At 40.5% G+C, this 14,037-nt stretch overlaps 1 protein-coding gene across 1 annotated transcript in view; it reads left to right on the top strand.

Annotated features, from left to right (window-relative positions):
• Positions 1-13,518, top strand: part of SLC30A8 (solute carrier family 30 member 8) — a gene marked incomplete at its 5' end in the record, with an annotated part of 35,048 nt that extends 21,530 nt beyond the window's left edge. The window contains 5 exons of the mRNA XM_079902311.1: positions 1,164-1,317; positions 5,438-5,588; positions 7,237-7,342; positions 11,817-11,951; positions 13,235-13,518. Of these exons, the coding sequence (XP_079758437.1) occupies positions 1,164-1,317; positions 5,438-5,588; positions 7,237-7,342; positions 11,817-11,951; positions 13,235-13,380 (692 nt within the window). The 3' untranslated portion in view covers positions 13,381-13,518. The remainder of the gene's footprint in view (positions 1-1,163; positions 1,318-5,437; positions 5,589-7,236; positions 7,343-11,816; positions 11,952-13,234) is intronic.
• Between the last annotated feature and the right edge of the window lie 519 nt (positions 13,519-14,037).

The following is a 14,037-nucleotide window of genomic DNA, read 5'->3' as shown; positions in this document are numbered from 1 at the left end:
ACAGATGTAGAGAACAAACTAGTGGTTACCAGTGGGGAGAGGGAAGTGGGGAGGGGCATGATAGGGGTAGGGGATTAAGAGCTACAGGCTATTATATATAAAATACATAAGCTACAAGGATATATTGTACAACACAGGGAATCTAGCCAATATTTTATAATAACTATAAATGGAATATAACCTTTAAAAAGTTTGAATCACTATCTCATACACCTGAAATTTACATAACATTGCACATCAACCACACCTCAACAGAAAAAAAAATAGAGTGTTAAGTGGCCAATGAGACAGGGGTCATGTGAATATGGTTACAATCATGAAAGTGTATGTAAATGACTGAAGTCTGGGAAATAATATGTTACATTGCTCTGCTTTAAAAGGGGGAAGGTCGGAATTATGAAATGTGCCCGACCACTGACTCACAGAATATTTCTAGAGCCTTGTAGGCTTTTAGAAGCTATATACAAGGTTGAGTGAAAGATCAAGGTGAGGTGTAAGGAACTTCTAAGTGAGCAAACATACTTCACTTAGAGGGAAGCCTGAACACTATCTTATCTTTAAATGTTCATGTAAATGTCTCCATTCTGACACTTCTTTTCCTTACTCTTGCTTGTAAAATGCAGTTAGAGTGCTGATATACCTTGGAGTTTGCCTCTGTGTTTATAATATGTTGGGTTGGCATATGAAGCTCATTTTCATTAAGTCTCTGAAGGATTCCCTTTTTACTATTTTACAGTGCTGGCAAGTTGTAAGTGTTTTATGGCAAAATTAAGAGTTTCTAAACACGTTTTACTCTGTGTCCCATTATTTCATCTCCTAATAAGTTTCAATCATTTTAGCACCTGTTTAAATTAAAATCCCTCAGGAAAACAGCAAGGGTAGGCAGCCATTAATATGCTTTAAAAATTTGCTGAAAATTACTTAGTAATATGGAGCATAATGAACTCAGACACTGGTGTTTTATGAATACAACATTAAAGTGTCTCATCTTAGTGCTAAAATCCATCCACACGTTTGCTTTGCGAATCACCGGGTGAGCTAGTGTGAAGCCTCTCTTTTTTGCGGGGGGGAACGGAGCATTAATATCTTATGACTCTTGGGGAGGTTAAGGTGATTCACAAATTCTTTGTGTATGTGTGTCTGTGTGCATTTTGAATCCCTAGAGATCCTCGGTGCCCTGCTGTCCATCCTATGTGTCTGGGTGGTGACTGGTGTGTTGGTGTACCTAGCATGTGAACGCCTGCTGTACTCCAATTACCAGATCCAGGCGACCGTGATGATCATTGCTTCGAGCTGTGCGGTGGCAGCGAACATTATGTAAGTCACCCCACACACTGCCCGTGAAGCTTGTCTGGACATAGATTTGTGGGTTTGTTGTTGTTGCTATTGTTTGTTTTTAATTCCTCCACTTGTGAGGACGGTAGAGACCTGACAGAGTGTTCAAATGGCTCTAAGACTGAAAATAGGGCTGGTTGTGCCACTTTAAGTTACAGTGTGTTTTAACATTGGCTTCTAATAGCTACCATTTTGAATGCTTGCTATGTGTCAGAGAATGCGCTGAGATCTTTTGATCTATTTACATTATCAAGCTCAATGTTCACAACACTCATACCATACAGATTACGAGATTGAAGCTCAGTGAGGTTAAATAAACTGCCAATGAGGTAGTGCAGAGCGGATTTGAAAACAGACCCACCAAACCCAGAATTGAGCTTCTAGCCACTCTGCTCTCTCACACAAATTGATGGTTCCATGTGGGATGTGACTTACTCCTATTCTTTTTGTTACATGAACACATTATGAGTTCCCAGAGACCTGGGTTGGAAGAGATCATAAATTTTATTTACTTCAGCCCCCTTTCTACTTTTGAATTCTCTTTTGCAATATCCCCATAAAGTGGTCATTAGTTTCATATATTTTAACAGAATAATAGGGAATTTATTTCTCTCAAAAGCAGTCTCTCTTATCTTTGCCTTATTATGATTGCATGAAAACTCTTCAGCTGTGCTAGCTAAACTCTCTCTTTAGTTTCCATCTCTTGGTCCATTCTCTCATCCAGGCAGTCTTAAATCATTCTTAGAGGAAATGTGATCATGCCCCGCTGGACATGTGATTATTGCCATACTGGTCTGGTCTTCCCAAATGAACTATCTGATTGCTCGTGACAATGTGGAGCTGAAGCCAGGGCTTTGATCCTTTTTGATTGATTTGATCTTTCCTATTTGATAGTCTGATTTTGGGCAACGTTACTTTAAACTCTGTCTATCTATCTATCCATCCATCCATCCATCTACCTACCTACCTATCATCTGTGGTAGTCACAATAATGGCCCCTCAAAGATGTCCACATTCTAATCCTTGAAACCTCTGAATATGTCAACTTACATGGTAAGAGGAACTTTGCAAATGTGGTTAAGGATGGATCTTGAGAAGGGGAGACTATCCTGAATTATCCAGATAGGCCCAATGTAACCACAAAAATCCTTATAAGAGGGAAGTATGAGGTCAGAGGGGAGAGAAGATGCTGCATTGCCGGCTTTGAAGATGTAAGTGACCTCTAGAAGCTGGAAAAGGTAAGAAAATGAATTCTCCCCTAGAGTCTCCAGAAGGAATGCAGTCCTGCACACTCATTTTAGACTTCTGACTTCCAGAACTGTAAGACAATAAATTATGTTGTTCTAAGCCACAAAGGCTTTGTCATAATTTGTTACAGCAGCAATAGAAAACCATCCATGTATCACCTGTCTATCTTGCAATGTAACATGATACATTCAATGAGGTAGGTTCAGGAATGGAAGAAGACAGTGACGAAGAATGGCATTTTAAACAGCGTTGTTTTGTTTTTGTTTTCTGAGAGTGGGCACAAAGGAATCCCTGCAATTAGAGGGTAGTCTGAGCGCGTGTACTTTGAATAAGTTCCTCCAGGCACTTTCATGTCCTTAGCTTGTACCTGCCTCAGGTCCTCATCCCTTAGTTTGGGACCCATTGCTCAAAATCTCTAAGCTAAACAATTAGAAGAGTGGTATCTGATCTGCTGTCCCTGACTAGATCACTATTTCTACCCAGTTAACTTGAAAATATGTTTCATATTGGCCCTGGGAGAAAAAGTATGGGAAGATCAATGCAAATCTATCACTACAAGGAGACAAATAAGCCAGACCACATGTCCTGCCGACTGGGAGTCAATACCATCATCTTTGCATAAGAAGAACTATATGTCCCCAGGGCAGCAGGAACAATAAAAATGTTAATAATTTCCCGAGTCATACGTCACATAGGTTGTGTGTATGCTGCATAAAGATGAAGAATGCACCCAGTTAACTACCACATAAATCTGGCACCTTGAAGATCGAGTGTGACTTTCTAAATAGATACCATCCAAATTTTCTTTTTACTACAACTGCTTTTGAACTTCGACCCTAATACTGCATGTGCTTTTCATGCTTACAAAGACCAGGGAATTGAAAAGCATTGACTTCCCTGGATACTGAGTGACTCAAATGTTTACTCCCAGTTCTGCTAGATGCTGTATTGTCTGACCGCAGAGATATCAGAACCATAATTTGGGAATAAATCTATTGCTTGGGAGCCCAAAATCAAGGTAGAAAGTTCTAACAGACGTTGCTAAGGGATTCTCGGATGAAGATGACGGACAGCGCCTTAAGGCTAAGTTTTTCTCTGCCTGCAACGTCTCCTAGCCTATTTAACTAGCCTATTTAACTCTAGTATAACCTTTCAAATCCAACTCAATTGCCTTGTCTGTCTAACTAAATCAGAGTCCCCTGTTGTACCATCTGTAGCACCAGTTCTTAATAGACTTAGTATAATTAGAATTTTCCATTTATGTTTGTCTTTCTAAAATCTCTGCCATCTCCATCATATTTAAAGCTACAATGGGGGAGGGACTACGTCTATTTTCACCTTTATGCCCCAAGCATTTAATAGCGCCTGGCATATAAGAATCCCTAAGTAAGTTTTCTTTTTAAATACAAAATGAGTAAAAGAATGGATAACAATGTGATGAGCATACATGGCAGACCTAGAAAGAAAGTCTATTAACTGCTTTCTAGGTCTGCCATGTTTGCTAGGCATGTTAGGCATGTTAGGTTGTCTGAAGAACTTTAAATGGTAACTCCTAACTGAGGGTGAATTTCTGCCCAAACACTGACAATCTAAAAACTGTATATTATGTAATGTTCACATCTTGGTGGATAGCAGTCTCTCCGCTTTGTGATGATGGCCTGAGATTTAACAGACACCTACCTGCAAATAGACTGGGATACATGGTGCTGAAAAATTATTTTTTTAAACCTTTGCTCCAAAATGTACAGAAAGTGTTTCTACGCAAAACATAAGAGATATTACTCCTGGACTTCCCTGGTGGCGCAGTGGTTAAGAATCCGCCTGCCAATGCAGGGGACACGGGTTCGAGCCCTGGTCCGGGAAGATCCCACATGCCGTGGAGCAACTAAGCCCGCGTGCCACAACTACGGAGCCTGCGCTCTAGAGCCCATGAGACACAACTACTGAGCCTGCGTGCTGCAACTACTGAAGCCCGTGTGCCTAGAGCCTGTGCTCTGCAACAAGAGAAGCCACCACAACAAGGAGCCTGCGCACCACAATGAAGAAAGCCCGTGCACAGCAACGAAGACCCAACACAGCCAAAAATAAATAAATATATTAAAAAAAAAAAAAAGAAAGAGATTACTCCTAAAGTTGTGGATAAACAGAATCAGGTACATAATTTATAGGGCCCACTATTAGTCTCTTTGACTTGGATTGGAGCTGTTAAATTATGCAATATGTTATATATACATATAACATTTATATACATTATAATACATTAATATATTTCAGTCTCTTGATAAATAGCTACATATACATAAGCACAGTACTCTCATCATTGGCCATTAGGGAATTATTCAAATTTCCAATGCTCATGGAAATGAACAAAATTAAGTAAAATAAAAGATTAAAAAATCCAACTTTGAAGACATTCACTCCTTATTTTGTTTGTTTTCTGCTTTTTTGCATTTGAAACCAGCACACTAATTAAGCTCCCACCAAAGCTCAGCTTTAAGCCTAGCTCAGTGTCTGACATTCAGTAGATCCTCAATAAATACTTCCCCTCCTCATTGTCAAATACTTGGCATTTACCTAAGAGGTGATGGTTTCCAGTTTTAAAATGAAACAGAGTGGCATTAATTAGATGGAAAAGAAAACTGAGGTGAACCTTCATTGTCTATCCTTGTGTGAACTTCTTTAAATTCCATGATACCCTTGTGTTCAAAATTAGTTCAAAATAGTCCACTATAAAGCATTAATGTTTCAACTCTTTGCCATTTTGGGTAATACATGCTGTCGTCAACTCCCCATTGTGCTGCACAGATTTTTAAGGGTTAGTCTCGTGGGCCAAGGACATTGCTTTTTCTTCCAGACTAAGTGTGATTTTGCACCAGAGACACTCTGGCCACAATCACAAAGAAGTGCAAGCTAATGCCAGTGTCAGAGCTGCTTTTGTACATGCCCTTGGAGATCTATTTCAGAGCATCAGTGTGTTAACCAGTGCACTTATTATCTACTTTAAGGTGAGTATGTTTGAGTTTACTCACTGTCTTAGTGATTTTATAGATTAGGTGGTACAGAAGCTGACCCTCCATTATTAACTTAAATGAGGGTGGACAGCCGGTTTGCCTACACAAACTACTTTACAAGGTTTAAACAAAGAAACTTTCAAAGCTTGAAACCCTAGACTTTCCAAATTCCTAAGAGCTATGTCTTTAACTGTAGGGCTGCCCGTCTTTCAAGAAAGTAGTTCCTTCTGTTCTGCGGTTAAGATGGATTGCAATGGAACCATGAATAACTTAGGGTTCTTGAGTTGTAATCAACAGAAAAGATCTGTAGCTCACTTAAGCAAAAAGTAGACTCATTGGCTGAAATTTATTGGATGTACTCCTCTACAGAAATCAAGGTAGAATAAAGAGCAACTTTTGGTATCTAGATTTCAGAAACTATCCAACTTCTGTCCTAGGCACCATGATGAAATGAATGTGACTCAACTAATTTTTTTCCTGTTCTTGTCGCTCTGCTGAAGATTCATATTTCTGGGAAATGGAGCCCAACTGACATAGGTTGGGTCTTGTATCTGCTGTTTGGCTGGGGAGGGTAGAGCACCTGACTGACTCTCCCACCATGGGAGACAGGTAACTTATTTCCAAAAAGTCAGGGTGTCAATTGAAACTTGGAATAGATCCTGAGTGGGCCTCTGACCCCAAACAAATATTCACTACAAATCTCTATTTGGTAATACCAAGAACCAACAGAGTTGGGTAAGCGCGGAGGTAGGGGGGTAATGGAGGAGAGGAGTGTATAGCTCTGTCTGTTCACATCACGACTGCCCAGTTAGCAAGGACTCTATTATTTTTAGTGGAAAATGAAAACATGTAAATAAAAATTACAAAGACATGTCTGAATTCAATCGGGCAAATCCTCACTAAAAGCTTTAAGTTTAAGACCAAATCGTTCAAAATCGTAGGGTGAGTGAAGTTTGCGAGTACTCTTACCAAGGTTATTCTTGCCGGGTTTCTTAGAAGTAATGAGGCACAAATTTTTCTGTGGCACAGAACTTCATCAAGGGCAGAATAGCAGGTGCTTTACCCTGAGGCCAAGGGCTCCAGCGGTGAGACAGCACGAGAGTGAGGCCTCAGTACATATTCTTTGGACTGTATCAAAGATGCCTGCCTTGAGTACGCGTCCTATTTAAGAGGGAAAGGAGTAAAGTGACCCACTCTGCCAAGACCAAGCTCTGCCTATACCTTGGTTACATGCAACCTCTGAACACATGATATCCTTTCTTTTCACCATAATGAAGGATGAAAAGTCATTGAATGTTGTACACATGTGTGCATATTTTCATCACATTCTCTGTACTTCTATTAATTTGAGAGAAGTTCAATCAGGCCTTTTGAGAGCGCACTCAAGGATATCTCTCTTTTTACTTCTTAAATTGTGGGGAGAGCATGTCCTATGGTCTCCCTTTCTTGAGTCACTGAGAGTTGAAAGCTTAGAAGAAGCACTGAGTCTTCAGGAAGTCTTGCCTCTGAGTTGGGGTTCAGTGTCAGGAGGGTGAATGGGTGACAGGGAGGGAAGGAAGCGTGAGGGTTTACTCATTTTAACCATCAGACTTTCCGCATGGGAGGCCTGCATTCAATTAACTGAAATCCCCATATTTTCTAGCCAGACTATAAAATGGCTGACCCGATCTGCACACTTGTCTTTTCCATCCTGGTTCTGGCCAGCACCATCACTATCTTAAAGGACTTCTCCATCTTACTCATGGAAGGTAGGAATGATTTTCTTATTATTCCCAGCATTTGTGTTTTGTCTTCCTTATAATCACAAAAGGGAATGGCCTCAAGGCATGCTCACTGTGAGTTTGCATTATAGGGAAAGCGTAAACTTACAAGAAATTTTTGTGAAAAATAATATGATTTTTATTCAAATGGGAATACATAAATAAAAAGGACTGGCTTCTGTTTTCTTCAGCAACTGTTAAATGATATGGCATAGTATAAAAACAATACGTACAAACACCAGAATGAGCGATTCAGTGAGGGAGATACAGCAAAAATATAAATTTATCCCTAAATATGTGGCAAATACCTAAGAAATATTGAATAAATCCATCCCTCAGGCAGCATTATAGCTACTATGAAGGACTTGCCTAAAATGCTCATTCGACTAGGCCAGCAGTTCTCAGACAGTGGCATCAGAACCACTTGGAGGGTCTGATAAAACACAGACTGCTGGGCCCATCCAACAGTTCCTGAGACAGTAGGCCTGGGGCGAGGCCTGAGAATCTGAATTTTAACAAGACGTTGCCGCTGCTGGGCAGAGGCCCGTACTTTGAGAACCACTGGACTAGTCTCTTCATACCCCTGAAAGGGTTCTTCCATGAGGACACTGGGAGTGGCGCTTAGAAAATTCAATCACAACCAGAGATTTGCATCTTATCAAACATTCAGATGATCAAAGATAGCCATACGTCAGCTGAGCTTCTCTTTCCTGTCCAGCACATTTTGACCGAAGGTAGACACAGTCTCAGAGTACAGCTGCCTTCACGACAGCTCACCCTTCCCTAGCTTAGCATTCACTGCCCAGTACACGTTTAAAGGTTTTGTTCTCAGAGGGCATGATAATCGTTGGTAGGTGATAATGTCGATTGACCACAGTGAAACAGAAAACGGAGTCAAACATCACTGAGTAACAAGTGAATGTCCTCGCTCAGAAGGGGACAATACTTGGTTTGTCAAGTCTCAGATGCATCCATTTTCTTTTCTGAGGGCCAAGCACTGAGCTGCAGCTGTTACTGCTGTTACAGAACTTACTGACTTGAAGGTGGAGAAAAGACAAATGTGTGTACAATGTGAGATGACTACATTCCACTTTATCTCTCAGTACAGACGTTCTCTCATGATTATCTTTTTCTTATTTAAGCAAAAATGTAACTAATTATTGAAACTGGCAGGTAACTCCTATCTGGAAGATGCTTAATTTTTAAATTAGGTTTTCAAATTAGGTTAGCATAAAATAATACTTGTACTTGGTAAAATTTTTAAAAAAAAGATGGAAAGGTATAATATGATAAGAAGAAGTCTCTCCATTTTTCTACCTTTGAATTCTCAGTCCCATTATTCAGGAGTAACACCTACTAATAAGTTGACATATATCTTTCCAAAAATATCTATGCATTTACACATATATGTACATGCAATATACATATATACATGTGTGTATATGTGTGTGTGTATATATATAGTGCATGTGTCTTTTTTACACAAACTAGGATTACATACATATTTTGTTCTGCACCTTACTTTTTTCAACTGGAGATCTTTCCATATTAGTACATACATAGATACACCTCATTCTTTTTCATGGATACAAAGTATTCTATTCTACTGTAAGCACGTATCGCAATACCTGCTTATTGACAGACATTACAAATAATGCTGCAATTATATTTTTAGCAATTGTATATCTAATTATTCCTAAATAATAATATTCCTAGATAATAATCTAATAATTCCTAGAAGTGTATTGCTGTTTCAGAAGTTATGTGCATTTTCAAATTTGATAGATATTGCCCTTTCTACCAAAGATACCATATCAATTTCTTTCTTACCAACAGCATATGAGAGTGTTCATTTCCTCACATCATCACCATCACTGGGTATTGTCAAACTGTTGATTCTCTTCTAATCTGATAGGTGAATATTATCTTATTGATTCCATACACAAGTCTTTAATTATGAAGAATACTGAGTGATTTTTCATTTACTTATTATGAGTGATTTTTCATATACTTATTAGCCTGGGTAATTATTTTTTTGAAAACGAATCTGGGTATTTTCCTGGATACGTTAATATTTTTGCAGGCTCTCCCCCAGAAAGAAAAAGCTTTCTAAGATGTGATGAAACATTGAGGCCAATGGGAACATATCCTTTTGCTTGTCAATATTATTTCATAGAGAAAAATAAGTAACAGTGGACTTGCATTCTCCATAAAAGTCAAGTGATAAAGGAGGCAAGAGAAAAAGAGGTAGTGGGATCATGACTTCATCTCAAGGGTCCTAGATGAATGACAGCAGGTCTTCAAAGGGTCAGATGAAACTCTCCAGAGATGACACGTTGGGCATAATAGTCAACTTTGGGTTACGGTACATGGAGTCTAGCATTTGCATGACACTCCACACCCAGAGCACGTACCTTAGAATCTGACATGCCACTTACCTATGTGGCCTTAGCAATTCTTCTTAACCTCTCTGACTCCCACTTTCTTCTCCAGTCAAACAGGAGTTGTAACACTCATTAACTAGCTCTTAAAGTTCTTATGACTATTAAATAAAATAATCACTATAAATAAAGTGCTCAATACAAACCTTGACATGCAGCTTCTCAATAAAGGTGTTATTATTATGATGATGTAACATTTTCACCCATGACTCCATGCACATTCTATGGCTAATCTGAGACAAGAACTTCTTTGTTTCTAGTACCCTGAGCTTTGTGCACCTCACAGAGTAAAAAACCATGTTGACAAGTTCCATGAAATATGAAGTGGGACTAAACTAAACTCAAACTGTAGTGAATTTTAAGTTAGCCTCAAGGAGGAAATCCCCATGAGCAAGGTTCTTAAATCCTGAAAAAGGAGAGTTAAGGATTCCCTATTCCTTTTAAGTAAGTGGTTCTCTACTAGCTGCTCATTACAGTCATCTGGGAAGCTTTTAAAAAATACTTATACCCAGGCCCTAGACCCAGAGATTTTGATTTATTAGGGGCTGGCCTTGATGTTTTTCAACATGCAGCCAAGCTTGAGAACCACTGCAAGGTAGAGCTGCCCAGTAGCTGGTAAATATTAGTGTAATGGTCCTCTACCTTGACTCAGTTAGAATCACCAAATGAGCTAAGCAAATACGGATGCTGGGTCTTATCCCCAGAGAATCTGACTTAATTGGTCTTGGGTGTAACCCAACAAATCATTCTAGAAATTTCTAAATTTCCTGATCATTTTAGAAATCATCAGGATTTCTAAAATCCCCGGTGACACTAATGTGCATCGAAGGTCAAGAACCACTATAAAAGCATATAGATTTCAGGGCCTCATCCGTAGAGATTTTCTTCAGGAGCATTTTAATGGCGCCAAGGCATGTTTATTTTTAACAAACACACCAGGTGTCTGTGATGTATGTATACAATTGAAGTGGAAGCTAAAAAGTGTTTATCCTTAGAAATCTCTTCTACAGCATCCTCTCTGGATCAACTTTAGTTGACAAGGATTTACCCATTGCATCAAATGGCTTTACCACGTCTGTACTAGTTGAGTTGATTTTTTTTTTTAATTCTTATATCAAACCGATGTCTTCTATGATTTTAACCAACCATTGACTCAGGCCCTTACACTTTCATATCCTGTCATCTTCTATGTGACAATCCTTGCAGTGTTTGAAAACAGTGATCCTACTTCCCTTAGCCTTCTCATCTCGAGGCTAGAGACACCCCAGTTCCTTCAGCCCCAAAGAATAGCCGACTGGCTGCCAGACTTCCCACCTTCTGGTGTGTCCCACACTGTTCCTTTAGAAACAAGGATGAAAGTCAAACTACTACATTCTGTGGCCCTAATATTAAACCCTAAGATACCTAAAATAATAGAAATTCTACAGACTGAATAATGAGATGATATTACAATATTAGGATCCCCTATTAACACCGTTCACTAAGTGACCTGTTGGATAACGAACACTTGTATAGCAGTAGAGTTTACAAAGGACAGATATTTTCTGAGATATTTTCAGAGTCCCCAAAGGACTCTGTTAACTACATATTGTTCTTATCATCCCTATTTTACTACAAATGTTCTAAGGCTTAGACAAGTTCCAAGAGTTGGGTAGGTTCACAATAGCTGTAGTCAGAATGCCAACCCACGATAATCTGATACCAAATCCCATGTGACTTCCTTTTGCTTTCCAGATAATTTCAAAGATAACTGGGTAAACCATACACTCTGAAAATGAAGGGTGATGACTGTTGTTCATGATTGCCTAGTAAAATCTGCAAATACTCTTTGTGAACCTGTGATTGACGGTAAAACCTCTGAAATAGTCAGGTGAATCTGCTTTGTAAATATTTGAAATAAGAAACCATAAATGGAGAGGGCAAGTCAATAATTTACTAAGGGCTTTCTGTCCTCGATCGGCCATTGCACTGAGCTGTATTTAGTGAGATAACAACAGCCTCCCACTCTGTCCTCTTGGCAGGTGTGCCAAAGAACCTGAGTTACAATGGTGTGAAGGAGCTCATTTTAGCGGTGGATGGGGTGGTGTCTGTGCACAGCTTGCACGTCTGGTCGCTAACAAGGAACCAAGTGATTCTCTCAGCTCACGTTACTGCAGGTCAGTGAGTTTTGTAAACACCCTGGACGAAATTCAGTCCTTGTCCTGTAAAGTCCGTAGTTTCCCTCCTTTTGGTAGAGGAGCCCTTGGTGTCTGTTGCCCCTGCCAAAACAACTGTAAAGTGTTCTGTGTGACCAAGGGCCTTTGAAAATCGTCCCCCTTGCCAGTGTCGTCGTGGCAACAGTGATACTTATGACAACCCTGGGGGTCGACTGCAGAGGGTTACAGAGTAGAACAAAAGGCTAAAAGGCCACCCAAACTTCAAGGCCTTAAACTCTGTTTGACCTGATGTCCTATCGGTTAAATAAGAGGAAGAATTTAAGAAGAAATCTTCATTGAGTATCTTTGGTGTGTAAGATGCTTTGCCTATCACCAAAGAGAGAAAGATGGTCCCATCCTTAAGGTCCTAAAAAGTTAAAAGATATTCTAGTCAGAATTAATGGTGGTTCCTTTACTGAATGGTTAGCAATTCTGTCACCATGTGAGATAATTCTTAGGATTTGGGGTTTATCCCCAAAACTACTTTTTCAAGTAGAAGGTGATTTTGTTCGTGATACATCCTAGGGCTGAGAAAATGGGCACTGCCTCGGGAGACAGCTCAGGCTAAGGATGACATATTAGGCTGCTAAGAAATAACTCATGAAGTTACTTAGAGGCAGAGAACAGAAGAGTCATCTGAGGACTGTGCTTTCTCAGACATCCTCAGCTTTGCTGAGAAGCGTGGATCGGGCTGCAGGGAATTTACAGCCTCTACTACACCACTATTTCACTGCAAATGGAAGAATCGAGGAAACAATCAGGTTACTACGGAGGGAACTTTACAGCCTCCTGATACCTTTGGGCACAAGAGAAAAGATGGCAGTGAGGTCTGCTGCTCTACATGCTTCCTGGCTCTTGTCACTATCCTTGACATAAATTCTGATTAGCCATAAGGGTGGCAACCCAGAGAACCCAGGGAACAGGTGAGCAGGGCTGTATAAGAAATAATAGTTTTGACTTGGCTTTTTCAGGGCTTATCTCCACTTTCATAGTCAGCTCCTAGGAGCGCCAGACTCCAGAGAGGCTGTGGGCGAGAAGAGCTCCCAGAGTGACGGGGTGCTTTGCAGCACTAGGATGTCCCGTCTTGACTGTGTGAATGTAGCTGATTGTCAGAGCCATCGTGGCTCCTTCTGAGCGCACTGCCTGTGCCCCACCCCACCAGGTCAAAGACAAAAGCTGGAGATGAGGCGTCGCCCCTGTGTGTACAAATCAGTGCCAATCTCACTGTGGTTCTTTATCGACAGCAGCCGGCCGGGACAGCCAGGTGGTTCGGAGAGAAATTGCGAAAGCCCTCAGCAAGAGCTTTCCTGTGCACTCACTCACCATTCAGATGGAACCTCTAGCCGACCAAGACCCCGACTGCCGTTTCTGTGAAGATCCCCTGGACTAGCTCAGTCGCACTGCCAGCTCCCCAAGCTCGACGGGCCACGACGTGCTGCTCCGCAGTTCCTAACAAACCAAAGGAAGAAGTTTGAGAAATTCATGATACGGTTCAATGCACGTTTTATCCTTCTTCATTTAGCTCCATCCTCCATGAATGAAAATGCGTTTAGATTCATCAGTCCATTGGATTACCAACCCATCTGTAGCTGTGTTCAATTCCAGGAATGTGTGTAGAGATTATTCCTGACTGGGTGGGTGGGTGGGGGGGTGCTGAAATAACAGCTGTTTGTAACCACAGGTGATAAAAAGTTCACCTCCTTTCAATAACGCATCCCGAGGCTGAGTGGGTAAAGCTGAACTCACGAAAGTCCTATCAAGAATCAGCGTCAAGGAAGGAGTCACAGATTTTTTCCGAAACACGATAAGCAAAACGGACAGGAGCCAAGTCAGGGGTAAGAGAGAATGTGGAGGTCTAGTACTGCCTTAGAGCTTGACTTTTCCCCTAAGCTGTAATATAACTGGGGGCATTACCTTTCTACTCCTTATCAATGTCACTATTCACGACATGGGACAGAATCCCGTCTCTTTATCTTGCTTTCACACTATGTTGTGATATGTCTGAAATTGCTGAATTCTATTTTACTTCCTTGTATAAAAGGCACCT

This window comes from Stenella coeruleoalba, assembly GCF_951394435.1.
Source record: "Stenella coeruleoalba genome assembly, chromosome: 17".
NCBI lineage: Eukaryota > Metazoa > Chordata > Mammalia > Artiodactyla > Delphinidae > Stenella > Stenella coeruleoalba.
Note: the sequence above shows the minus strand (reverse complement) of the source record. Positions and strands in the feature narration are given on the sequence as shown.